Source organism: Gambusia affinis, linkage group LG09 (genome assembly GCF_019740435.1).
Source record: "Gambusia affinis linkage group LG09, SWU_Gaff_1.0, whole genome shotgun sequence".
NCBI lineage: Eukaryota > Metazoa > Chordata > Actinopteri > Cyprinodontiformes > Poeciliidae > Gambusia > Gambusia affinis.
In genome coordinates this window covers 7,461,216-7,486,894 of record NC_057876.1, presented here as the reverse complement: position 1 = coordinate 7,486,894, position 25,679 = coordinate 7,461,216, and the positions used below count along the sequence as shown (strand labels likewise).

At 43.2% G+C, this 25,679-nt stretch overlaps 1 protein-coding gene across 2 annotated transcripts in view; it reads left to right on the top strand.

The window, feature by feature from the left end:
• efnb1 (ephrin-B1) overlaps positions 1-5,253 on the top strand; it is an 81,250-nt gene extending 75,997 nt beyond the window's left edge. The window contains exons 5-6 of one of the 2 annotated variants that reach the window (XR_006371746.1): positions 352-1,644; positions 1,721-1,733. Coding sequence is in view for 1 of the 2 variants with exons in the window: in XM_044127592.1 (XP_043983527.1) it covers positions 352-746 (395 nt within the window). In the remaining variant the exon portion in view is untranslated. Of the gene's footprint in view, positions 1-351 lie in introns of both variants that reach the window. The other variant, XM_044127592.1, reaches the window with a different exon arrangement.
• The last annotated feature ends 20,426 nt before the right edge of the window (positions 5,254-25,679 follow it).

Here is a 25,679-nt window from a genome sequence, read left to right as displayed (position 1 = left end):
TTACTAATTGATTAATCGTCAGAAGAATTGATAGATAACTAAATTACTTGTTACTTGCAGCCTTAGTTATGTGTTCGTTTGCAAAACTTATGGTGAAATAGATTTTTTCATTTAATCAAATTCTTTAAGCGTTGCTCACAAAAACTGTAAAGTCCAAGTCATGGAATAAGGAGCGACGTACATCAGGAAACAACTGAATGATAGTTTGCCATTCAACAAAAATCTTTCCTCAGTGCATCTCAGAAAAGGAATAATTTATCTCTGCCTTTTGGTGACCTTCCTTTCCTTAAGCCCTCTCTCTCTCTCTCTCTCTCTCTCTCTCTCTCTCTCTCTCTCTCTCTCTCTCTGCAGGCCCCAAGATCCAAGATGATCCCGGGTCGTCCTCCAGCACCGACGGCTTCTTGAGCTCCAAAGTGGCCGTGTTCTCCTCCATCGCCATCGGATGCATCATCTTCCTCGTGCTCATCCTGCTCCTCGTCATCCTCCTCATCAAGATGCGCAAGCGCTCCAGGAAAAACGCGCACTCGCAGGCCCGCCCGTCGGCGCTGTCGCTCAGCACGCTGTCCAACCCCAAGCTGCCCGGCGGCACTGCCGGCACCGAGCCCAGCGACATCATCATCCCCCTGCGGACAGAGAACAACTACTGCCCCCACTACGAGAAGGTGAGCGGGGACTACGGTCACCCGGTCTACATCGTCCAGGAGATGCCGCCGCAGAGCCCTGCCAACATCTACTACAAGGTTTGACGCGCTCCGGGGGAGCCAGCGGCGACGGCCAGGAGAGAGGAGCGCTTGATTTACGTTCTTGGGAAGAACGTTTTCCTTTGAATTTTTTTTTTAAGGGTGGGGGGTGCAGGGACTTGAAGCCACCCCCCCCCCTCCTTGTTATTTGTACCACCTGCTGCACAAATCTGGAGAAACGCGTACTGAGCAGTCACCAGCGGGGTTGGGAGCTGACTGATGAGAGCCCCCGACTGTCGTCCCTCTCCTCCCTCACCTCCCCACCAGTATGCATCTCCCCTCCAACCCCAACCACTCCCGGAGACTCTGGACTGGACCAACAGATGGACCTTTAGCTTCCCTGTCCCTGCTAATGGACAGGATATAACTTATCTCGGCTCCCCGAAGTCCAGCCTGTGCTACACCCAATTAAACACACCATCCCAGCACACAACCGGCCGGGAAGCAGGCAGGCAGGCAGGGCGGGGGTGCTGATGGTGAGCCAGTAAGAAAGGAAAAAAACAACAACATCAACGTGTGTGTACGTGTGTGTACGTGTGCGCCACTGTGCGCGTTTCGCCACCCTCCCGCCGTTGCTGGGCCAGGGAAACTCTCCAGATAGCTCAGGTATCTTTACACAGTGTGTGGAAAAACGTGCTCCTCTCCCTTACGCACCTCTGATGTTTGCCTTACTTACTATTTTTGATGGAGGAGATTTCCTCGAACCCTGATTAAGTTCACAAAGCAGTTGTATTTTGTTAGACTTTTCCTATGAGTGCACAATGTATAGAGCTAAACCCATTGTCATAACGACTCCCATCCCCTCACTGCCCACGCCATCTCACCGCTTTTAATCTGTTAAGACAGACTTTAACCTGGACTCTTAGCTGTCGAGGTGTGTATGCGTGTGTGTGTGTGTGTGTGTGTTGCGGACGTGGAATTCCTCCCCTCCTGCTTGGTTGAAATGAGTTCCAGCGTTGCTCTGGCACATTTGTGTGTAGGTGTGTGTGTGTGAGTGTATTTCAGGGTGTGTCCTCGCTGAGTGCGGTTGGACATGTCCAGACCGGTTTCTCTAAGAAGTGTGGAGACTTTATTGGATTTGACGTTGAGATACTGTGTCCTAAGCAGGACAAATAAAAAACAGAGGGTGATGTGCCATCTGATAGACAGACAGGATCTAACAAACACTTTTGAGTGCTCCAGTTGGCACCGATCGGAGATCTTACCGTCAGATCGGCTTTCAGACAGGCAGGTTGCTATTTGCTCGCTTTATCTACTAGAGTCACAGTTGAAGCATCCAAAAAAAAATGTTAGTTTGAGGGGCGTCGGTCAGATGGCTCTCCCTGATTGGCTGGCCTACAGAGGTATGATGCCCCACATATAGGTTTGGACGGAGAGCCGGAATACAGTATCATCACATTCCAATTGGCCGCCATCTGTAGATGAGTCAGCTTGTGACTAATCTACGTGCCATCTTCATGCCCACTCTCTCCAACCGATTGGGGGAGAAAAATTGTTCCTGTGACTCGGCTTTAACCTGAGAGGATAATGGAGGTGGGAACGGGTGAGGCAGGGCCGGCCGAGGCGCTTTCGTTTTCGCAGGCCTCTCTCACCAGCTGTGCTGTGAATAAAAATGCTGCGTGGAATATTCAGCGAGGACACTGCAGCCCAGCTATCACACAGCCCAGGGCGACAGCATCAAGGCGGGATTTTACTGCAGCTGCACGAGTGTGGAGTGGCAGGGAGATAGATGGAGGGGGAGGCGGATGTTTTTGTGTGTGTACACATAGGTGCTTATTTGTGCTTATATTTGCAGTTTCCACTCAGTGGATGTGTGCAAGTTTCGTCTGCTGCTGTGACAGACAGGTTTTTTTTCTTTTTTTGGGACTGAGCACCTCCTCTAATGGAGCATACAGCACTGCAGTCAAAGCTAATGATGTCTGAGATACGGCAAGCCACCAGTGCCAAATATCGGCAAAGCTGCGATGTTTAGTCAGTCAGGAAAATGTCAGTGAAAACTTTGTATTTTACACCAGCAAGGCGTATTTTGAGCACCTTCTTCCTCATTGATCTCATTGCCTGTTTATGAAAAGCCAAGGATCCTCTATCAGATCATAGAAAGTCACTTTATTTTATTTTTTTTTGCCTTTTCATAAACATACAGCCGTTGTACATCTGCATGACACGAACGAATGAAGTAAAAACCGACGCGCGCTGTAAGGTAGGCGAACACCTCCCCCAGAACAGAAGGCCATGTTTTACACCAGCAAGTCACAGCGTTTCGAACGCCTCCTTCTCGGCTCGTACGGTTCGATCAAGTCATCAAAACCTTTTATGCCACATGGACACGGGGGGGGGGAAGCCCCTGTATCTTGGGAACGCCACTTTAAAAGTTGCCAGGGAATCCACTTTTTAAGTCAAGCCTGATGATGAGCAACTAAAAATCATTCTGACTTTTTAAGCTGCAATTTTTATGTACCGAATAAAACATAAAATCTTACCATTTTTGGTCTAGTTTCTAAGGTAAATATCTTGGTATATTTGCAATAAGACTAAATAACAGGCAACTTTTCAGCGAGAATTGTGGGCTTGATTTAAGTTAATACATAACTTCTTATCATTGATGAAAAATTACTAGCGTCACTGGCTGATTATTTTTCTTATAACTAGTATTTTTTCATAAATATTAAGGAATTATCGAAGTAAAAAAAGCCCGTACATCTTGCTTGAACAATGCTTGTCAGTCCATTTTTGTCCTATTTCAACCGCACTAAGATATTTGCACTAGATAGAAACTAGACCAAAAATACATGGTAAAGTTTCGTGGTTTTGCAGTGTACCAATATTTGGCACTCATGTCTCGCCATATTAAAAAAAGGAAATAGGGAGGGCCATGCGTGACGAAAAGCTGTTGTTTGCTCCCACACGCCAACACAAACACATCCAGACTGACGGGTCCAGGTTTGTTTCCGGTCAGGGTTGGGGTGCGTAACGTTTACTCAGCGTCCAGCCCGTCATCAACCAGCGCTGACATCACCCTCGGACAGGCGCTGCGGGGTTAAAAGGCGACCCTGGCTTGAAGACTCGGGGAGGACTCCGGTGGCTCTTGCGTGTCGTTAACCTCTTGAGTTAACAACCTCAGCAGCTGCCGGTGATTTTTGTGTGTGTGTGTGTGTGTGCGTGTGTGTGTGTGTGTGTGTGTGTGTCCCTGTGTTTTAACTCAGCATGCGCCCATCTGCAAAACTCATCTAGAGCATATATTTTTGTTTCGGATCACCGCGCCTCTATTCATCTACACCAGCTTAGGGAGTCATTACCAAATTACCACAAAGCATATCTCATTTTCATTCATTCTAGCGACCGCTTAGTGTTATTCAATTTCGGGAGGAATTATGAAAAAAAATAAATAAATAAAATTAAAAAAAAAGAGTAAGCAGAGAAATGTAAATATATGGATAGAGCCCAGTTTAAGATTTAATTTCCACCTGAACACTGCTCATAAGAAGAATTTAAGATTAGATTTTTGTAATGGAGGATGTTTGTAAATAGACGTCTTTTTAAAGTGTGTTTTGTATAAATCCTTGCAATTTCTTTTCTTTTTTTTTTTGTTCTCATTTTCTTTTTCCTTTAGACTTTTAACTGAATATTGCAACATGTGCTGTCTTTTACGCAGCATCCAGTATTGTCAAAAAAGTCTTTGTTACCACACGTGTTTAAAAAATATTAATATTAATAATAATAAAATAAAATTAGGATTCAGAGAGGGGGGTTTGCTTTTGTTATGTTGCCGTTCAACAGGAATTTTTACATCTTCAGACTGAACCTTTGTCACCGAGTGGCTTTGAAACGGGATAGGTTGCTGGAATGATGATGATGACGATGATGTTGGAGGCACGGCTTAACTCTGCATATGAAGACTGTGTTATTTCGCTCCATTTGAGCCTCCTTCACCCATGGCGACACCAAAAGCGAAAAGATGTTGGTCCAAAAAAGAAGAGTCTGATTTCAGTTTTTATAAGTCCAGAGGGCCGGAAAGGGGAAGGTCGCAGGGGGAAGTAGGGAAGGAGGGAGAAGGAGAAGCGGAGAAAAGAACGAGGCCACGTATGAAAGCGTGACAGTGGCGCGCTCGCCAATAAATCATCTGGTTTACACCACTCATTATCTCCCAGGCGGTCTTTTGTTTTAAAGATGCTCCCTCTCCTCCCGCTGCCCTTCTCCTTTGTCGTCCCCTCCTTCCTCATTTAGCACAAGGATGCTGTAAGGTGGTTTCTGCTGGGGTTTTTTTTTTTTTTTCAAAGCCACAGTATTATGATTTATTTTTCTCTCAATGTGCATGTGAAAGCAAAAACCTGTTGAACTTACTTTCCTTTTGTTCGAATCACAAATGTTATTTTATGTTTCTTTTTTTCTTCTTCTTGTCATTCACTTATTTACCACTTCTCAGCGTAACCTGTCGGCACCAGCTACAATGGAAACAACGTTCCACCAGTTTGGAAACTACAGCATATTGATAAATAAAATTTTTCCCATGGAACTTGGTCTGGCGTAATGTTCTCTCTTTGATAAACTAAACTCTGACCTGATTCCCCTTCTTTCACACATGACTTCACTTTGACTTTTGGTTTCATCTCAACTTTCACTTCCCTACAGGGCTTGTGAGCAATGATTTTTTATTTTCTCTCTCTCTCGAGAAAATAAAAAATCTCTTGGTTTTTCTCCCACCTGGGTTCAGCAGCTCCTCCAGAGTGACAACGTGACTCTTTGCTGCTTCTCTGAGTAATCCCGGTTTACTCACACACCGTTGTGATTCATTTCGAGATCATCTATTGTTCTCCTCCGTAAAGCCGAGGTGACGTCTCCACCGCTCCGCTCTTCATTAGACAATTCAATTAATGTGTGACAGTCATGTGGCAAAATCACAAGACATGAACAATTGGTGAATAAGCTTAGTCACACGCACCGTGGTTCACCACACAAAATGTGTGTAAACAAAGAGTAAAAGGTGAAAAGAAGACAAAGGTCATCTTCAGGTGCCAGGTGACACTGAAAATGTTGCTGGTTTGAATAATGGAGGTGCCTAGAAGTAGAAAGAAGAAAGGAAAAGCAGTCAACTGAAAACAACACCTGAAGTTCAATACATCATCTAAATTGTTTCCATTTTTCACCCAAATAAAAAGATTACTTCATAATACCGCCCTTGCATTAAAGGCTGAATAAGTATTTGTTTATTTAGATGCTTGTGAGACAGTGTCTTTAAGGTCTACGTTAAAAATGTCAAAATGAAGGTGTTCATGTACGTACCTCTGGTAGTCTAAAGGTAAAGCTTGCTAACACTGCAAGTTTCACAGAAAGATGTTTGTTTTATGAGTGGAATGAGGCGGGTGAAAACGGATGTGTATTTTTCATTTTGGTTCCAGGTTCAACAAAGCTGTAGACTGAAGAGGCGGACAACAGCCTGTCTTATTGCACCTAAATTTTCTCTCATGTTATACGAAGGTCTTTTGAACTCAGCTCTGGGTGGAGTGTCCAAATGTTCTTTAGAGGAAGAATTAGCTGCTGAGTGCTTGGGTCAATTACTAAAATTATTTCTATTCTAGGATAAGAAGAAACATACTCTTTTAGAAAGAAAATCTCAAGATTCTAAGGTTTATGCAAATTTCCTTAGTCTTTCGAAGAATTGCATTTTAAACTGTGTGACATTATTGAATATTCACTCCATTCCTTCCGACAGAACTGGCGTAAATGAGTCACCTTCGTACGCCACCTTGCTTACACTTGCATCTAGGCTGCCAAATTTTCTACATCAGGACTTTGTAATGGCCACTCCAAGTAACTGTCCTTCCCGTCCTTAAGTCACTTTGAGAATTTCTTTTTGGCATGCATTGAGTCATTGTCCATTTAGAGGATCAATTTGTGTCCAAGTTGGAACTTCCTCGCTGATGACTTGAGATTTGGCTTCAGTACTTCCAAGTGAAGTATTGCTCCCTTCCCGTAATGCCATCTAAGTTGAGAACTGCAGTCTGTTGACACCTCCACAACGTAACGCGGCCTCCTCCGGACTTCACAGCTAGTATGGTGTCCTCAGGCTTTAGATGCAAGCCTTCTCCTCTCTTTAGCGAGTGTAGTCAGGGTGATTACTGAAAACCAGAAATTGAACATTAGTTTTCTTGCCTGAGACCATTTGCAGGCTGTTACTTTCAGAGTAAAGACTTCTTTGCTGATTTACCTTTCTGATGACGTCAGTGCAAGGCGCTCTGTGGATAGTGACTCTCTTGCTAGATTTAGCGAACATATTTAGAAGGTCATGTGAGATTATTCTGGGGTTGAATCACATATTTCAACACATTTCAAAACAAAACAACTTCACTTCTGAGTCCATCCCCATTCCTTCACTTGATGATTGCAGGATGTGCATATACATAAATGTTTTAATAGATGAGCGCTACATCATCATGCACCTGAAAATTGTACCCAAGGAGGAACCAGACTTTGGGAGTCCACGTTTCTTTTCCTGATATTTCTGCTCATATCTTTTGATTTTTTTTCCAGTTTTCTCAAATGGAAGTAATCCCAATTTACCTAAAATAGTAAATGTTTTATGCTATATAATGCCAGCCAGGAACAAAAGCTGGGGGGGGGTTGTTTTGTTTTGTTTTTTAGAGCTGTAGCAATTACTCAAATGATTCGAGTACCTCGATTATAAAAATTTCTCGAGGAAAATTTATCTGCCCCGAAGCTTCGTTAAATTATGTTTTATTATTTAGCGCACCGTGTTCCAGCCGGGTCGTTATTTGCGTTGCGCGGGGCTCTGACTTCCGGCCCATGAGTCGTTAACGAAAGCTAAGTGCTAGCAGCACAACATCCAATTTTCAACTTTGGATTTAATTGACTGGTGATAATGTCTGGGTTTTTGTCGGTTTTCGGGGGACCAATAAGCAGACTTATTATTTCTGGAGCGATGCCTGGAAGCTCAAATGCGAAAAATTGGACTGACGTCTATATCCAATAACACTGCTGTTATGTTACCAGTGTTTTTATTTTATAATTTTTAAAAAAATCCGATTACTCAATTAAGTAAGAATAATCAATAGAATCCTCGATTATTAAAATATTAGCTTACAACAGCCCTAGTTTTGTTTTTCTACAGTATTTGTCTCTCCAGCAGTTAATAATAGATTGAATTAAGGAGCATGACGGTATAGAGGGCAGAACTCAACTGAGTATCTATAATTTTACTTTGCTTCACATAATCTGCTACCTGGACAAAATTTGGAGAAAGTTCCGGGGGCATGACTGCACTTCCTGTCTCCCTGGCCGTCTCGGAGCAAACGCCGGACGCCCACGCTCGAAATCCCCCTACCGCCCCAACACTCACCCCAGACCCTCACCTCCGGGGTCAGTGTAGCGCAGATGGCTTTGTTCTGATACATTAGTCAGATTGAAATCACAAGCAGGCTTCCATACATCCATATTTGCGGAATGCAGACACGGCTTATTTTTTTTTTTTTTAGCGGCGTAACCAATACCCGCATCAGCCCCGCTCTCTGCCCCGGTGTCCTCCAAAATTACATTTCTCCATACATGATTAAATCTGATTGGCTGCACTCTGCATTTCCATTGCGCTTGTTTGAAATTACAGTCTGTGTTTCTTCTTCTTTTTTTTTTTTTCTTTTTTTATGTGCGCGACCGAAGAGCAAACGCCAAGTCCTCGGTGAAAGCGGAGATGGCATGAAATGCTATTAAAGTGACGGGGCATTTTTTCCTCTGACAAACACATCAGTGTTTGTGGGCCTGGCTTTCATGCTGATGATGATGTGAGCAGAGACAGAGTGGGCGAGAGAAGAGACTGATGGCAGGGGAGAGAAGAAGTCAGGGCAATGAGAGACATAATGTGCCTGTGGCTTCACGAACCCCTCGCCCCCTCCCCACTCACCCGCCCTCTTCCTCCTGTCCAAGCCCCCCTCCATCCTCGCTGTTTCTGTATGTGCCCCAGGGCGGGTGTACGTTCATCTGGTTTCCTGGCTCCGTCCCGAGACGCCCCCACAGACCTACGTTGCTGTGGATTTATTAAAACCTTCCCGCACCCCCATTGGGCTTCTGTGTGTGACGGCTTGCTATTTTCACTTACATCTCAGACTGCAAGAGAGATGTCTTGCAGTCTGTCTTGCAGTCAAAAACACACGCAAGAGTGTGTTTTTGTCGAAACATTACAGACGAGAGTTGCTACAGCAAAATACATCCCCCAGATTACTCTGTCAATTATTTAATAATTCTCGTAACCTCAAGCCGCTACATAAAAGCAAAAGCATTGCTTCCCCTTGAACCTTTTTGCATCCTGTCGTGTTGAAACCATGACCTATTTCCTTGGGTTTTTATGTGACAGACCAGCACAGAGTGACTGTGTAGCAAACAACCCAACATTCAAAAATAAAAACAGTATGGCACATTTCTACCTACCAAGATATGGGGATTTAAATGCCTGGACACCCCCTGGTAAGACGAGCATTAATCAGAGAAGCAGACAAGAGGTCCTTGGTAACTCTGGAGGAGCTGCATAGCGACGCACTTCAGAATATGTTAAGACAACTATTAGTTTGCGATTGAGAACTCCACAGGTAAGGAGTTTAATGTAGAAAATTAAGAAAAATAATTAAGGGGAGATGGTAAATATGTGGAACACATGAGACCAGTTTTGGCTGACATGCAACTCACTTCATCTGGCGGAAAACCAAACAGCGCTCAGCGCCCAGAAACACGGTGAGGGATGCTTTTCTTCAGCACTGACAGGGAAGTTGTTCGCGTCAGATGGGAAGACTGGATGAAGCTAAGCTCGGAGTACAAAAACTCGCTGCAGCTACAAAAGACATAAAATAGGAGCGAAGGTTTACTTTGCAGCTGGACAATATTTGTGGACACACAGAGCCAGACCTAAAACGGGACGACTCAAATAGTGGGTCTCAAAACTCAGGGACCTTTTTTTTTAGAACTTTCTGATGCTCAGCTTTTACAGACTGGAGTCAAAGAATTGTGCCACAAGCAGGACTCTGTAAAACCTGAACGCACGCTGAGGAGGCTGTTCTTGTCATCGGATTCAGGTGCATTTGGAGCAGCGGACATTTAAAGCTCTAGGTTACGGATCATCAATGACTGGAGTTTGAGGCCCCTGCTAAGGATCAGAGCACATTCATAAAATGGTTCAGTCAAGGTCCAGAGCTAAATGTAGCTCCCAACGTAGGATCTGTAGACTTCTCATAGACACTCTCTATCCAAGCTAGGAGCCATTTTACAGAATGAAATGAGTGAATATCTTAGCGTCTACATGGACAAAGCTGATAGAAACATGAACAAAAAAGAGAGGACTAACAGATTTGCAATGCATCCCTGCAACTTGATGGCTCTCATGTCTTCATAGAGGAAACAAGTCACCTGGGAAAGCAACAGCTGCTACTGTTTTTGTGAAGACTATTAAAAAAATGTTTTTCCCATGATAGTAAATACCATCTAAGAACCAAGAAAGCTCTTCTATCTCCCTGCCCATTTTTTTTTTTTTTTAGGAAAAAAGACAAATTTGTTCCCTTTCCAGGCGTTAGGGCCTCCAAAACAAGCAAAGCTACATTCTTTTATTTGTGAGCAGAATTTACACTTTCCTTTTGTACTTTCAAAACTGGTGTATGGAAGCCTAAAGGAGACTTTTTATGCAAAGTTTTACACACTTTAACATTGCTTTCATACTGCAGTGTAACAACGTAAGCACTTTAAAAAAAAATTAATACACCCAGCCATTTTTTGTCAATAAGTTAATGCCTGGAAAAGGTGCCCTTAAGTCACAATCTTCAGGCCCTGCACTGTTACCTAGCAACCAAAGCCATCTCTACCACATTTGTTCAGCTGGTTTTACCATTGTATGGGCTGTACAATGGTTGCTGGAAAAGACAAGTGTTTTGTTGTTGCCTTACCAGTTAGAAACCACTTGATGCATTCTTGATGATTGTACAGAAGGCTTCACTTCTGCTTTTCAAATATCTACAATTGCATAATTTCGCTTCTGTCTGCAGCCATTTTCATGCGCGAGTGTGAACGTTGAGTTGGGGGGCGACGTGGCCAGCGGCAGCTTATTTGGATTTAAAGAAACAAGGTTAAAGAAACTCTGTAAGGTGCGCAAAATAGAGAGAACCAAGCAAACTGAAATGTCGTTATTCAAGCATGATTTTGTGCAAAACATGCAATAAACATGTTTTGTATAGCCCATAAACTTATGCTAACCTATTCAAAGAAGCAAAGTGGGTCCCCTTTAAAGCCAGAAATTACAGCGTTGTCTTCTGCTGCTTTTATTTTCTTTTTCTTTTAATTTATTTATTTTTTTTATCGGCAACAGGTTGTCCATTATCTCCTGTTGCGTGCCTTGCGTTTTCTGTTTTGACAGGGCTGGCACCGCTTGCGAAGCCACAAATGGAATACAGCAAACCAGATGAGGGAAAAGAATTTAAGAGCACTGGTAGCTGGGGCTGGTTCCAGCCTCCCCTCATCCTCCTCTCACCCCCGTCACGTTACTTCACACACCCGACGCAAAAAAAACCAAAAAAAAACCTGCCTGCACGTCGCAGACGCCGCTCTTGATCCGCGGAGGTGAGTGCGGTAACTTTAAACCTGTGCAGCTCCCGAGCATCATGGGAGAAGGTCTGTCAGGTCGGCCTCTTAAGTGTTCGACCTCCTGGCGTGCTTTTCTCATAAAGTCCGTCCAGGAGGCCTGCAACTCACACCAGAATCAATATGACATACGATGGGGGCATGTTCTTTCTCATGTAATGTACACATACATATTTAATGAGTTAATGCATCACTCGGCCGTTCATAAATAATGCAGGCCTGCTAATGCCTTTCATCAAGTGCTGCTCATCAAATATCAAGCAGATTTTTGGTCAATCTCTGAGCTCGCAAGATGAGGTTGGGCGGCGGGGAGGGGGGAGGGAACCTGAGACGGCACGAAGAAAATGGAAACCGAGTGCAGGAAAAACCACAAGAAGCGAGTTCATCAGTCAAGCAGCGACATGTACTGTAGATCATTCTTGAAAGGGCTAATTAATGTGCTTCAAATCCCAATCAGCGAGGGGGGACCATATCTAAACAGCACTCCGCTTTAATCCCTTCAAGAAGAGCAGGAAGCGGAAATTCCACCCTCCGCTGCATGTCTTTCAGATTTTTATTATTTCTTTCCATCACACACACACACACACACACACACATATACCCACATATATATATATGATCGCTCCCAGCCGTCAGGAACATATTGATGGCATTGTTATGACCAGAACATGCCTGATCAGGCCCGGGCCGTGGCAGGGATCCAGGGCGAACCGCAACTCATCAATCATACAGAGTCTGAGAAAGAAGAAGCAGAGAGTCTTGCACACACGAAGGCGGGGAAAAAAAAAAAAAAAAAAAAGAAACGCACGAAAGAACGAACATGCCGGAGAAACAGCAAACGGCGGCTGGCTGCTGGGTCACAGGTGTGGAGAGATCCAGAAGGAAAGTGGGAATTATTTCCCTACTTTTTTTTTTCTCTCTCTCTCTCTCTCCTGTAACCCCTCCTTCCGTTTTAAAGAGATACGGCCCCCTCCCACCCACGTCTTTGAAAACGTCCACATTTCCACCACCCAATTTCAAGAAACCCACAGCCGATTCGCCCCCTTCGGCTTCCCCACTCTCCTGCCCCTCCGTCTCCTACTTCTCAATTAGGCCGTTGCCTTGAATCTCAGGCATTATCTGCACGGGCCATTTATATAACATGACTCCAAAATGCATTTGCACAATTTTCCAATTACAGTATTATGCCTTGAAGCTCTGGTTCTCTCTGTCGCTCTCATTTCCTACCTTTCACTCAAGCTGCCCTTGATGTTTAACACTATAAAAGAAAAATAGAGGCGCGCATTTATACTTTTTAAGTAATAGTCCTTTGTTCCCTTAGGGATTATTGGTGTTTACGAAACTTTGTTCTCAATTGTTTTGAGGCTTTGCGCTGTTTATGTCCTGACCTTTTTGAGCGACGGGTTTGTAAAAAAAAAAAAAAAAAAAAAAAAAAAAAAGGACAAGAAATTCAGGCTGAAATTAAATTGGAAGAGATTGACTCAAAAAGCTGAACATTTTTGGGACTGCATCATGACAGTACAAAAAAACAAAAACCGTCTAAATAACAAAACAGAAAAGGAAAAACTTAGAAACAAAAAAATAACGCCGCCTTATAATAAAAGGAAAAACATTTACTCCAAGCCAAATAAATATTCCAAACTAAAATTGTAAATTAAAACCAAAACACGACTTGGTGACATTCTTGAAACAAGAGCTGGAGTGAAAAAAAAACTAACAACAAAAAAACACAACATGGAAATTAAACAGAAACATTTGAAATATTTTACATGGATGTACAGGAGGAAAATGACGGAAAAGAGGCATATTCAGCATTAAGTTACTAACGGCAACTGCAATGTCAATAAGAAAAAGAGAAAATACAACCATTTACAAAATGCAAACTGAAATTCACATGAAGCCTGAAACTCGATGAAGTTCATAAATGGTGACAAAACATAAAACAATTTGCTTCTGAAAGCTCCTTTGTCTTTTGCCGCCTTGTTCCTGTGTTTGTTTTCTAAACTATTGTGTTCCTTTTTCCTATTGATTTTCAAATGCACTTGGCTGTTTTTGTTGTAAAATTATTTTTGACATCGTCAAGGTAAAGCAAAAATAACCCAAGCACACTAAATAAAAATAAAAGCTGACCTAAACCAGGCACTGAGATTAAGTGTTTAATTTGCAGGACTGTAATTTCGCCACTCTTTGTGCATTCTGAAACACTCCAACGGCTTTTGAAAGGGGAGACGTTGAGCTTTCCAGTCAATATCGGGTTATTACGGTAATTTCACCCCCTGCATAGCAGAGGGTAAAGTTAATCTGAGGGACACTCTTTAAATAGACGGTAAATTGCGAAAATAACTTCGCTAGATATTGAAAGTTCCAGTTGTTCTGGATAAATGGGCAGATATGTTTTCCCACAAAGTTTTGAAAAAACTCATCTTTGTCATACAGTAGTGTATGCTAGCATCTGGGGTCTGACACATTCAGGGAGTTGGCAGCCATTTCAATTTTCTCACGCTGCAACCACAGTTGTAAAGTACACAAAATTATCTTCCTTCCACAGAACTTCTACGAACAATTCTCTGTTTGCATAAAATCCCAAAACGAAATGTTTCAGGAGTTTGTAGCTGTAGTACGTCAAAATGTGAAGAAGAAATTACAAGGGAAATGAACAATTACCCAGGGCGCCGTAATAATCTAAGACAAATCTTATCTCAGAGGTATTTTACTCATATCCTGCATTCTCTCAGGCCCACACAGCTACAGTTCGCATACGGAAACCGGACCTTAATGCTGTTTGGTGTCCTTGAGTTAGCGCTGTCCAGTTTGATTACCAACAGCGGCCCTTCCGGTCCCACCAGGGTGGCCGCCGTGCGCTGATTGGCCTATTGTGTCTGTGTGTGGAAACCCAAGCTGACGCAGGCGTCGCTGACCACCCATCTGCAAACCAACTAACCTAAATACTACGTAACATCTGTGGGGTGGGGGGAGAAGAGCAGAACGATGCTCACAGTTTGTGCATCATGTGTGTGTGTGTGTGTGTGTGTGTGTGTGTGTATTTGTGAAATCACGTTGGCCTGGAAATGTTTCTTGACAACGGCAGCGACAGAATAACGTCTCTCAGCCGGTGGCTCGGCGAAGGAATCTCTCAATGTCACCCCGACTCGAGCTTTTTTAAAAGTATTTTATTGGGAACAAATTCACAGCGAACGTCCAGCTGAGAAATTAAAACCAAGAAGGAGCAGCCAGAAAACATCACAAGTGCTTTCTTTTCTTTTCCTTTCCTTTCTCTCCCCCCTCCTCTCCTCCTGCTCCCTGCGACGCTGTGGCTGCACAGCGGTTGACAGGATGCATTAGAGAATCCCTTAGTGAAGGGTGACTGACCTAAACATGTGACCTAAGTGCTGCCCTAGTTCTGAGAATGCCACATGAGATCAAGACCATTTCACTCATCTGCACTTTGTAACTGGCTCCAGACCAACAATGCTTTGCATTTAAAGGATGACCTCCAGTACAGTCCTTTTTTATCTTTTTTAGCAGGGAAAGCTTTGAGGGAATAAATGTTACTGCGGCAACTCGCTTTCTCATTCGCGAGCTAACATCGGTGGGACGTCAGTGGGACTTTGAGGGTGTGTGTGTGTGTGTGTGTGTGTGGGGGGGGGGGGGGGTGAATATTCATGAAGGGCAGGGAGCCATTTGAGCGTGGTGAACACTCCCTCTTACTCCACCTCACACACACATCGTCCCGTCACAAAATCTCGAACACTCGAGGAAGTGCAAGGACTCGTTCCATACCAGCAAGCACATATTCATCTCACGCTTCGCTGCTCTCATTCACATCAGAAGCGCATGCTCATTATAGCCGATACACACACACACACACACACACCCACACACACACACACACACACCCACACACACACACACACACACACACAGCCATTAGGCTCAGTGGCAGATCTAGTGAGACTGCTGCCCGGGGCGAGCCCCTCCTTCTCTTTCCTCACGTCCAGAACACCATGTTGGATTCACGAGAACCATGAGATTTTTTTTTTTTTCCCTTTCTCCCCTGATTTCACAAACAGAATTCAGGTTTTATAAATTCAAAACAGTTCAGTGTTCAATGGAGGAATGCTTTATTTCATTTTCTTCCAGATTGGATCAGTCTGGCATTGGGCTTTTCAAAGTGTGGTCCGCCGGTTTTGACCACAATTCAAAAGCCGGTACAGAATTTGCCCTCTGGTGCCGATCGACAATTAAAAACATGAGAGTTGTAACACAAAGTTTTATGTCTTTTTTTTTTCTTTTTTTTTAACCAAATGTTTGGCTTTTGTTGTCATTTCATACAAAGTTGGACCACAAACATTGAACAAATTATTATCAGCAAAAAAAAAAAACAAAACTTGAGTATTCTAGTAATTACTAATTGCAAATCTAGCTTTTGTTTTTAATTTCATAATCAGAAAATAACACAAAAAATCTTCATAGTAGCCAGGCAAACATTTCTTGCTGTTATTATTTTTTTCATTTAATCTACTACTTTCAACTTGACTAATTTGCATGTGTGGTACAAACAGACCTTGGAAATCATAATATTGAACTAGGAAAACAGTTTTGTTTATAGTAGCATAGAACAGGATCCTGAATGTGCGTACAGAGCCAAGAGTGCGCAGCAAGATGGCGCCCTGTGCAGAGAGCCCTGAGGCGTCGTGTGACTCCACTTCTTCCAAAAGGTTTAGAGAGCATCTAAATATTTCCTATAAATGCTACTGTTTGGAAATTGATTAGCTCAGTGGCTGCATTTTTTTATTTATTAATTTTTTTTCATTGTGTAATGACTGCTTAGAAGTGGCTTAAGAGAGGACCAGTCTGTCATGGGAGAATAATGAGAAGTGTGTGAGTTTTTGACCTGGAGGTGATCAAAAACACAGTCGAGATTTAATTGAAAGCCGAAAAAGTATCAGATGCCAACTTTATTAGCCAGCCGATCCGTGCAGTGATGTATTTATTTATTTTACCAGTGCTTAGACTATGATAAAAATCACAATAGGCAATAAAATATGTATTTTTCAAACGCTTATTCTGCCCGTTAGCACAATGACACCCTGGGCAATGAGCCATATCCTCAGTATTTTAACCACCACCGATGACTTCTTCCACGAAGGTTTCCGGAAGATGAGAATAATATCTCTTAAAAGCAGCTGTTTATGAATCGATTAGTTCAGCGAGAGCATTATTTTTATTTCATGTTTTTCTGGTGCAAAATAGCTGCTTCAACTTGACTCAAGGCAGAATCTGCCACACACGGAGAAGCAACGAGAAGAGACAGCGCCGACTCAAGCAGATGGTTCCTTGTAGCAACTAACAGCTGGATTCATGCTTCCTCTTCACAGAGACATTGTTTGACATTACGATCATCAAACGGAGCTGTTTCACCCGCGCCCCCACCTCTGCTGTGTTATTCCGATATTGGTATGCAAAGGCAGCCCACACGGGAAGGCGGAGGAGGAGTGGACGGTGTGATGAGAGGACAGGGCTTGGATGCGATGAGAGGGGCTGAGGGCAGTCAGTCAGTCAGTCAGTCTGGACGTTTGGCACGGAGACAGCGGATTCCATTTCCATGCCAATCTGCCTTGTCTCTTTCTGAATCAGACTTGACCTTCACAGGCTGATGACTCCAGAGGCCTGGGACCAGGCAGACGCTTTCCGCTTAAAACCAGACACGCACACATGCTGATACGTTACAGAAATGGGAAAAACATTCCCCCCTTCTTCTTCTTCTTCTTCTTCTTCTTCTTCTTCTTTTTTTCCTTCGTCGTGTTCTTCTTCCGCGCACTCACTGTCTGTGTTTGCACACGTGCACGCACGAAAGTTGGAGGGGGCGGGAACTCTCTGGGTTGATTTACAGTAAAGAGGGAGTGATGTAGAGGACTGAAACGGGACCAGACCGTCTTCGGAGAGCCAACCTCTTCCATGCAGATGGCTCTGTTTTTCATCTTCTCCCCTCATGAGATCTCATTTTCTGTGCTCTGTTCAGCAATTTCAAAAAAAAAAATTCTCCCTCACCCCTCAGCCCCCTCAACCGTTTGTGTTTGTCTCCATAAACTACCAGCAGATTCCCTTTCAACAAAACAAATAAGCAAAACAAACAAGTCTCTGTAGGTTCGTCTTCCGCTCTTAGGATGTGCTGTGCCTTGCGAAAGCATCCGTGTGCCTGTTCCCTCCACTTCTTCAGAGCGCAACCACACATTTCATTGGATTCTGTAAAGGACCTAACTCAAAATAATGCACAGTTGTAAACTGATAGTACGGCTACCCCATTTGTAGTCCATCCTCACTAAATCAACATGTTATACAACCACCTTTTTAAGGCAATCCCAGCTGCAGATCTTTTGTGGAATTATCCGTCCGTTTTGCACATTTTTCTCCCCACATTCTTTGACAAATATGCATGCCCACTAACGAGGATGTAAATAGACACGCAACTCAATGCAGGCAGACCTCACACCAGAACCCAAATCCAGATGTCCTTGTTGCAACATTGCTATACAACTATGCCACTGTGCAGCTCACCAAGAGGAAGCTTGCAAGCATCTTTTTTTTTTTAAAGTTTTGGCACATATTCTCTGGACTTTGCATCATCCTATGTGCTTTTGTTTGAGCTATTCTTTTGCAGCTCTGGCTGTGTGTTTAGGGTTGTCCTGCTAGAGGGTGAACTTTTAAACTCCAGTCTCAAGATTTTGGCAACTTTCGACAACTTTCCTTCCATGATTGACGTTTTCGCCGCATCCATCTTTCCGTTCAGCTCTGACCAGCTTTCCTACCCCTGGTGCATTCATGGTGATGTGCAGTCTTAGTTTGCTCCCACACGTTTTTGTACATAATTGCTTTCAAACTTTTTTCCACATTTTCCTGGAGGGGTTGTATCAAATTGTAAATGGGCCTTATTATGTATTTTTTCTTCTTACCACTCTTCCATAAAAGCCAGAATTGTTGGTCAGCTAAAAGTTAAAATGGCAGCAAACGCTCCAACCTGAGCTGGGGACCTTTGCAGCTCCTCCAGAGCTCCCGTGGGCCTCATGGCGGCTTCCCTTACTGTTGCTCTCCTTGTGCAGCCTGTCGGTGTAAGTGGAACGCAATGTCTTGTTAAGTTTGTAGACGTGTCATAATGTTTTGTCGTAAATATTCACGATGCCGTTTTGTTCACTAATGTCCTCCAACAAACCTCTGAAACCTTCAAAGAATATGTTATTCTTTGACTTAAAATGAAATGCAGGCGGCGTCTATTTTACTTATTCCAGGACTTCTGACGTTAATGGGATGCATCAGAGTGAAAGGGAGCTGAGGACGATGGTGTGTCTGCCACACGCTAAATAATTTTGATAACTGTCCTTCCAGTTCACAAGCATGCCCCCCCCAATGTGTTTGAGTGTTTAAATTAGGATGAAATACATCAAAGTACATAACTGTGATGTGATAAAATGTAAAAGACAAAAGTTTAATACTTTTGCTAGCATCTGTGAAATCCTTTTGGGGTCCAGCACCGAGCGCGGCCGCTCTGTCTGCCTCCCTTGTGTTTCTGTTTAAGAGCCAGACTAAAATAGACCTTTACAAGTCATCTAATGAAAGTGACTCCGGCTCCTCTGGTTAATTGACCACCTTTAATAAGTGGCGAACTGCAGCGGTCATTAGACTCGGGGTTGCTATGGGTCACTGCAGGGGTGAGACAAAGAAGAAAGAAAGGAGCGAAAGCAGGAAGGAGAGGAAAAAAAAACACAGAACAGGTAGGTAATAAAAAAGCATGAATTCTCCTTGTTCTGAGGTCTGCCCCATTTTTGTGTGTGTGTGTGTCTGAGGTACGGCATTTGTTAACGCACACTGCCTAAGGGGCACACCTGTCCTGCTAACACATTTAACATGCAACACAAAGCGTTGTCCGTTTGCTCTGCAATAATTTCATAATTTCCTCCCTCCACCTAGAGCTGCTTTCACGTCACGTCTCCGCCGACGTTACAGCAGCTGTTTGTGCTTCTTCATTGACCAAATTTGAAGTGAGAGCCGAGGAAAATGGAAACATATGCCCTCTGTTTTTGCATGAGCCTACCGAGCCGTCTGTGATTTTCGATCCTCTCTTATAATTTCGAAACCGCGGGTGCTAAATGACCACAATCATCTAGTCTGTCATCACTGATAGAGGAAGAGATTTCTGCATTTTTATTTTTTTTCCCCGAGATTCAGATGATCAGGGAAACCTCTGTGAAGGCATGCATTTCCTCCTGATGACCCCATTTTAGAGGCATATTGCAAACGAACCCGCCATCCTTGTCCCTTATTATATGCAGCCGCCCCTCGGGGGTGTTTGCGCGTGGACAGGAACATGCTTGTGTGCTTGCAGACCCGAACCCCGTCGCGTTATTGAACTGAAATTGAGTCCACCGCACATTTCCTTGGAGTATTGATTTAATCAACCGAATATCATGTTGAGGGCCGTATCATCTGATGCAACACACACCACTGCCGGCAAAAAAAAAAAAAACAACAAAAAAAGAAGCAATCCATCTCCATTTAGCCGGACAGGCCCTTGTAGTCTAAACACGGAACCATTACGCATGGTTTAACATAGACACTTTGACCTCTGGGAGGTGGCAAGGCCAATGACATCATTAGAGTAGTCAGTCTGTGTGGCGGAGCGAGACTAATTGCTATCAGACCTCAATCACAACTAATAACTGCTCAGATTTGTTTCGATGCTCATTTGATCCACTTTTAATATCCTAAAAGGTTTCTTGGTGTCATAGGAAGAAGCTGCTTGAAACCTCGTTTTGGTTTTGTTGCTACAACAGCTCTTAGGAAGCCTTTTTCCCCGAGGCTCTGTTACTCTATTGAAAGGTACCTGAGCTCACAAAATAGCTCCAGGGTGATTTCCCAAAATGGAGATAAAGTCCAGACTCGAAATCACTTTCAAAGCAGCCTCTCATCTGGGGATGCTTTGAAGCCCAGGAGAGGAGCTCGGAAAATCGGTACATGGGGACTGACATTCTTCAAGGCCTGCCGTTTATCCTTCTTCGACCCTGACGTCTGGGGCCTGACGCTTGCGGTTCAGGTCGACGGTCGGTGTCCTGTCGCAGCAACCTGGGCTCGCCCGACAGGCGCCACACATCGCCTCGCCCATCGCAGCTTTGTCAACGTCCTCGCTGGACCGTGAACGGAGGTAGACCACTGCGGAATGTCGGCAGAGCCAGTCCCGACCTTAGATGGACCAGTGCACAGATGAGCACAAGCAAAGACACTCATGAGCACCAAGGTAACCTGATCCAATGATACAGGAGCTGCCTCGGTGTGCGGCTAACTGCCTTATCTCCTTCTGGCCGCGCTCCTCTTTCCTCTCAACATTCTTTCAGGTATTTGGCCGAGACCTTTTCTCTTTGTCTGCCCTTTTCAAAGACCTGCTTTATGCTGGGAGCCCTCCAGACGTAGTGCTGCAATCTCTTTACTGCCTCTCTTTTCTTTCCTTCCCCCTCTCTTTCTTTCTGACCACACATCCACAGGACTAACTTTCTCGCTTTCTGTCGCACTCCCAAGCACAGCCTCATACATCCAACTTTGTTCTACTCTAACATCCCCCACACAATCCCAAACCAGAATTTAATATACAGAGACAGCTGGCCTCAGGATACTTCCATATCTCAAATAATAGAGTGAAAAAGGAAATTGACAATAAAAAAAACTTTTTTTGAACAGTGTTTTAAGTATTTCTCAATTGACAGAAAGGTTGATTTAAGTATCACAGTACATTGCCTTCCAGTCCTCTGTACTGTTAACCAACTTTCCATATCTAGCTAATTTCGTCCATTTGCCTTCCATTTCGGTCTTCTTCGATATTTCGTTTTTACTTTGTACTTTTGGTGCATTTATTATGCTTTTTGAGAAAATTCATGGAAACATTTACCAACAGTGACGAAGAACCATGTGGAGGGTCGCTGCTCCTGGATGATGCAACATACTTCTAAGTCCTTTTCATAAAAGGAGCAGTTTCTTCTGGTCAGGCAAAAAGTCTTTCTTGTCCTGGATCCAGGCCTACATATTCTCTGTGATCTGCAGGGCTCCACATCCATGGTGGTGGTCTTAACAAAGATCTGCCTGTTTCCCTTCAAACAAGGGTTAATGGACTCCTTCTGGAAGCTGAACTTGGAGATTATGCTGCCCTTTTATAGCTGTTTACAGGAACAGATCAGCCTCTGCTGGTCAGAGGTAACGTCTTGGCTTGCGCGGTCTCTGTCGTCTCCAATTGGCTCCACTTCTACGAAGAGGGTCTCACAAGTGAGGGCTTGCAACATGCAGTACTTCAGATGCAGGATCAGGTAGACTTTACACTCTCTTTTGGATGATGTAGTCTAAAAGGGGTGCTGCCGTCCTCCATCTGCTAACCATCAGAGATCAGCCTCTTCTGGTCAGGGGGAATTCCCTCTCTGGGATCGAGGCCTAGATGTTTTCACTGTTGTCACTATGCTCATCCTTCATCACTGAGCACCTTCAAATAGGTTTCCAATTTTGTCCAAATGACCTTTGTTATTTAATGCATTAGTTTGAAGATGACAAATGAGGCACCCCTAACACCGCAGAGAAATATCAATACCTCTACAATATGAGACCATTGGTTTTGGTCTCTGCCTGCTTCCATTTCCTGGTTCCTTATTCTTAAGAGCAATTTCTATATTTCTCCTTTATACGTTCGCTGTTTTTCCAGCGAACGTATAAAGGAGATTGTGTCCGAACAGACACAATCAAAAACAAATTACATCCAAGAATATATCTCATTTCCTTGTTAATGTCTTTCCAAAAAAGTTTTATTTTTAGACGTGGCCAAAATTGACTGCAGTTGGCATTATCATTTCAAATGACTTCCAACATGGCTGAAATATTCTGATAATTTGGTAACTCTTCCCCCTCCCAGCTCTTCCACATTTGCTTCCAAATCTTCGAGGGATATCACAATGTGTAGGTTTTCTTGAACACATTTCCTTAACACTTTCAGTCAGGTGTGTGCTTTTCACTCAGAGTGCTGTGTGCAAAACTTCTGATATGAATTCTCAACCATTTTTCTTCCTTATTCGACACCAGAATCGTGGCTGGTGATGGAGAGGATGTTTACCACTGTGTTGCATCACCACACTGTTAGCACCCTACAAGCATTTGGGAGCTAGCGAGAGTATTTGCTGTGATTTTGAAAGTGAAATGTTATCTCACTTTAGCTTAATATGGAGGTGAGCTACTCAAGGGCTTCTCTGTTGCATTTCTTTGTTTCATAACTGGTGAAATTCATTCAGGCGATGGCAGCCCTGGGCTGCTGTCAGCTGGGCTATTTTATCACCTGATGCTGCGGTAATACCTTCAGATTGTTGCTTTGTTTCATCTTCCGAAGGTCTTCCCGGAGAAAAACAGCTCATCTGTGATATGCATGTTTGTTTTTTTCCCCTTAACTTGGAATAATCAACAAATTTAATACCATCATTTATGATAGTTTGTTCACCTCTTCGAATATAAACATGCTAGCACTCTGTCAACTACAGCTGCAGCAGGAAAGTACCTCTAGTATAGAAGATGAACTGCTGTTTCGGTTTGCTTTTTTTAAAGAATGTGTTTTGAAATTTAAAGTATTCGCACCCTGTGAAATTTTCCTCTTTTTCTCATACTAATTGATGATTTTTATATTGACTTTATGCGATAGCCTAACACGGTGGGACATAATATAGTTGGGAGAACTTGAAAAGTGTGCAGTGCATTTGTTTCTAAACCTCATTCTTCTGATATGAATTGAGTTGCAACCAATACAAACCAAGAAGTCACTTCACAAGTAAATAAAGTCCATTCATGTGTAGCTGTGGAGAAGTGTAGGGCAGGGTGGTTTTTATAAAACAATATCCAAATCTTTTAGCGTGGAGTGCAGTTCAATCCATGAATCAAAAACTGATGTTGTTCTAGGACAGGGGTGGGCAACCCTGGTCCTCGAGGTCCGGTGTTCTGCAACTCTTAGATGTCTCCCTGGTCCAGCACACCTGAATCCAATAGCTAATCACCTCCTAAGTGCAGTCAGGTTCTCCAGAGTCCTGCTAATGACCTCATTATTTGACTCAGGTGTGTTGAAGTAGAGACACATCTAAAAGTTGCGGGAGAACCGGCCCTCCAGGCCTGGAGCTGCCCAGCCCTGTTCTAGGAGAACGCAAGAGTCCAGTGGCAACTCTGGAGGATGTCCAAAGATCCACAGCTCAGGTTGGAGAGTCTGCTGCCGCAAAAGCCATTAACAATGCACTTCATAAATCCAATGCAAGCCTGCGTTGAAAGAAAGCCATAAAAATCCAGAGCGAGCTCAGAGTTTACCACGTCATGCAGCAGAAACAGAAAACGTATGGAAAAAGGTGCTCCCCTGATGCTCCGCTTTGTGTCTAAATCTACTTTACATAAACATATTTCTCATTTCCTGGTTGATTCAGCAAAGCCAGGAGGTTGTGTATATAAACCAAATCCGAGGGTGAGAAAAAGGTCACCATCAGGGCAAAAGTGAAACCGCTGTGTCGTGCCAGGCCGTAACAACAGACACTATTCTGACAGACGCTCCCCACACAGTTATTCTCATGACCCCTGGAGGTCACATATTCTTGAAATTTGATTATGGGTCAAAATGTCCTGTGTGAGAGAAGGGAAAAAAAAAAAAGTGAGCCTTCATTTCATTTTATGAATGGAGGATTGTGTTGCATTGTCGACCACAAAAACCGTAACTGTTCTTAACTGGTTGTGTTGTGGTACAACCAGTAAAGAGAAAACCACACCGTTAATTCAGAAGACAAATAAAATCAATGCTTTATCGGAAATATAATTGTGTAGTTGACCCTGAAGAAGGTACTGCTAAACTTCTGCCAAACAAACCTACATTGTTCTTTACTTCTGCATTTAAACAATATCTTTTTTTCCCTCCCAGTTCTTGCATTTAGAATTAGTTCTGCCTGATAAAGTGACGTGCAGCAAATCTTCATTTTTAACCTTTGCCCTTTCCAAACAGAGTCATTGTTTTCGGATACTAGGAGCATTTCGACCATAACTACACAGAGCCCAAATGTCCTGGGGGATTTTTCCAGTGAGCCAACAGATTTTCTTTTCAGCACAGGCTCTTCTCCTTTTCCTCTGTGGTCTGAGGTAAACAGTACATTAGGCAAATGAAATCTGTTTAAGTGTGAAACAAAAATCCTCACTGCGGTAATGCGGCTTAACACCAGAGCCAGCTTCATAGAATCACTTTATGTTTTTTACCTGTGGTACCGCTCCAATTTCTGGGAAACATTTTGCCGGGTGACACAATATAAGCCACTGATGTTTCTACATGAGGGAGAGTTTACTGACATTGCTCCCTCACAGTGTGAATCCAGTATTTTTAAAGTTACAAACAGTTCCAGCCAAGTGGGACATTAAACATAGGCACCAAATATAATCAATTAATAAATACACTGCTTATAAAATGATCTAACGTTAAGGTAGCTGGCGGTTTCCAGATAGGTGGGCTTGTGCAAATCTGTGATTATAGCGTCTCAGTTTCTTGACCTCAAAAAACCAGAAATTTTTTTCACAATACTAAAATATCAAATTCAATACCAAAACAAAACAAAACAAAACAAGAAAATGACTTGCATCTTTGAAGGCCTTGAATATCTTTGAAGGTATTGTGTTCTTTCTATTAGATTAGTAAAGAAGTATTAATAAGTGAGCGAAATAAAATTGGTGACAGCAGGACAGCGTTTTATTGCCGTTATTATTTTAAAACCAATAAGAAGTAGGAAACTCAGCAGCTGTTTAGATGCCAGATATGAACTTAATCATGTGTTACGAGGTAACGCTTTATAACTAGTACACAGCATTTATTCAGCTTTTTCAACAGTGTGAACAAGGATGCGATCCATGCAAATGTTTTCAGTGAAAGGCATTTTCAGTTTCAGTATTTCTGGTAAGCTGGAAAAGTAAGTTGCCGTTCCTTCTGACTAGTTTCAGGTTTTTAGCCTGGATTTTTTGTAAAGAGAAAATAAAATCTGCTTCGTTGCCGTTTGATGATTCTGCTACGGCTGTAGCTCTCTGCCGCCAGACGTTTCTGTCCAAATGGACCCACCAAGTGCGCTGACGTGGCTTTTAGCAAGTTGCTAATATGTAAATGCTAACATTAACTTTTAAACTTCAGAGCGTTTTGAAATATTTTTAAATTCCTCATTAACATCAGAGTCCTAGTGTTTAAGGTCTCCAATAAGGTAGGTGAAAATAACTCAATTTGTATAAATTTTGTTAGAA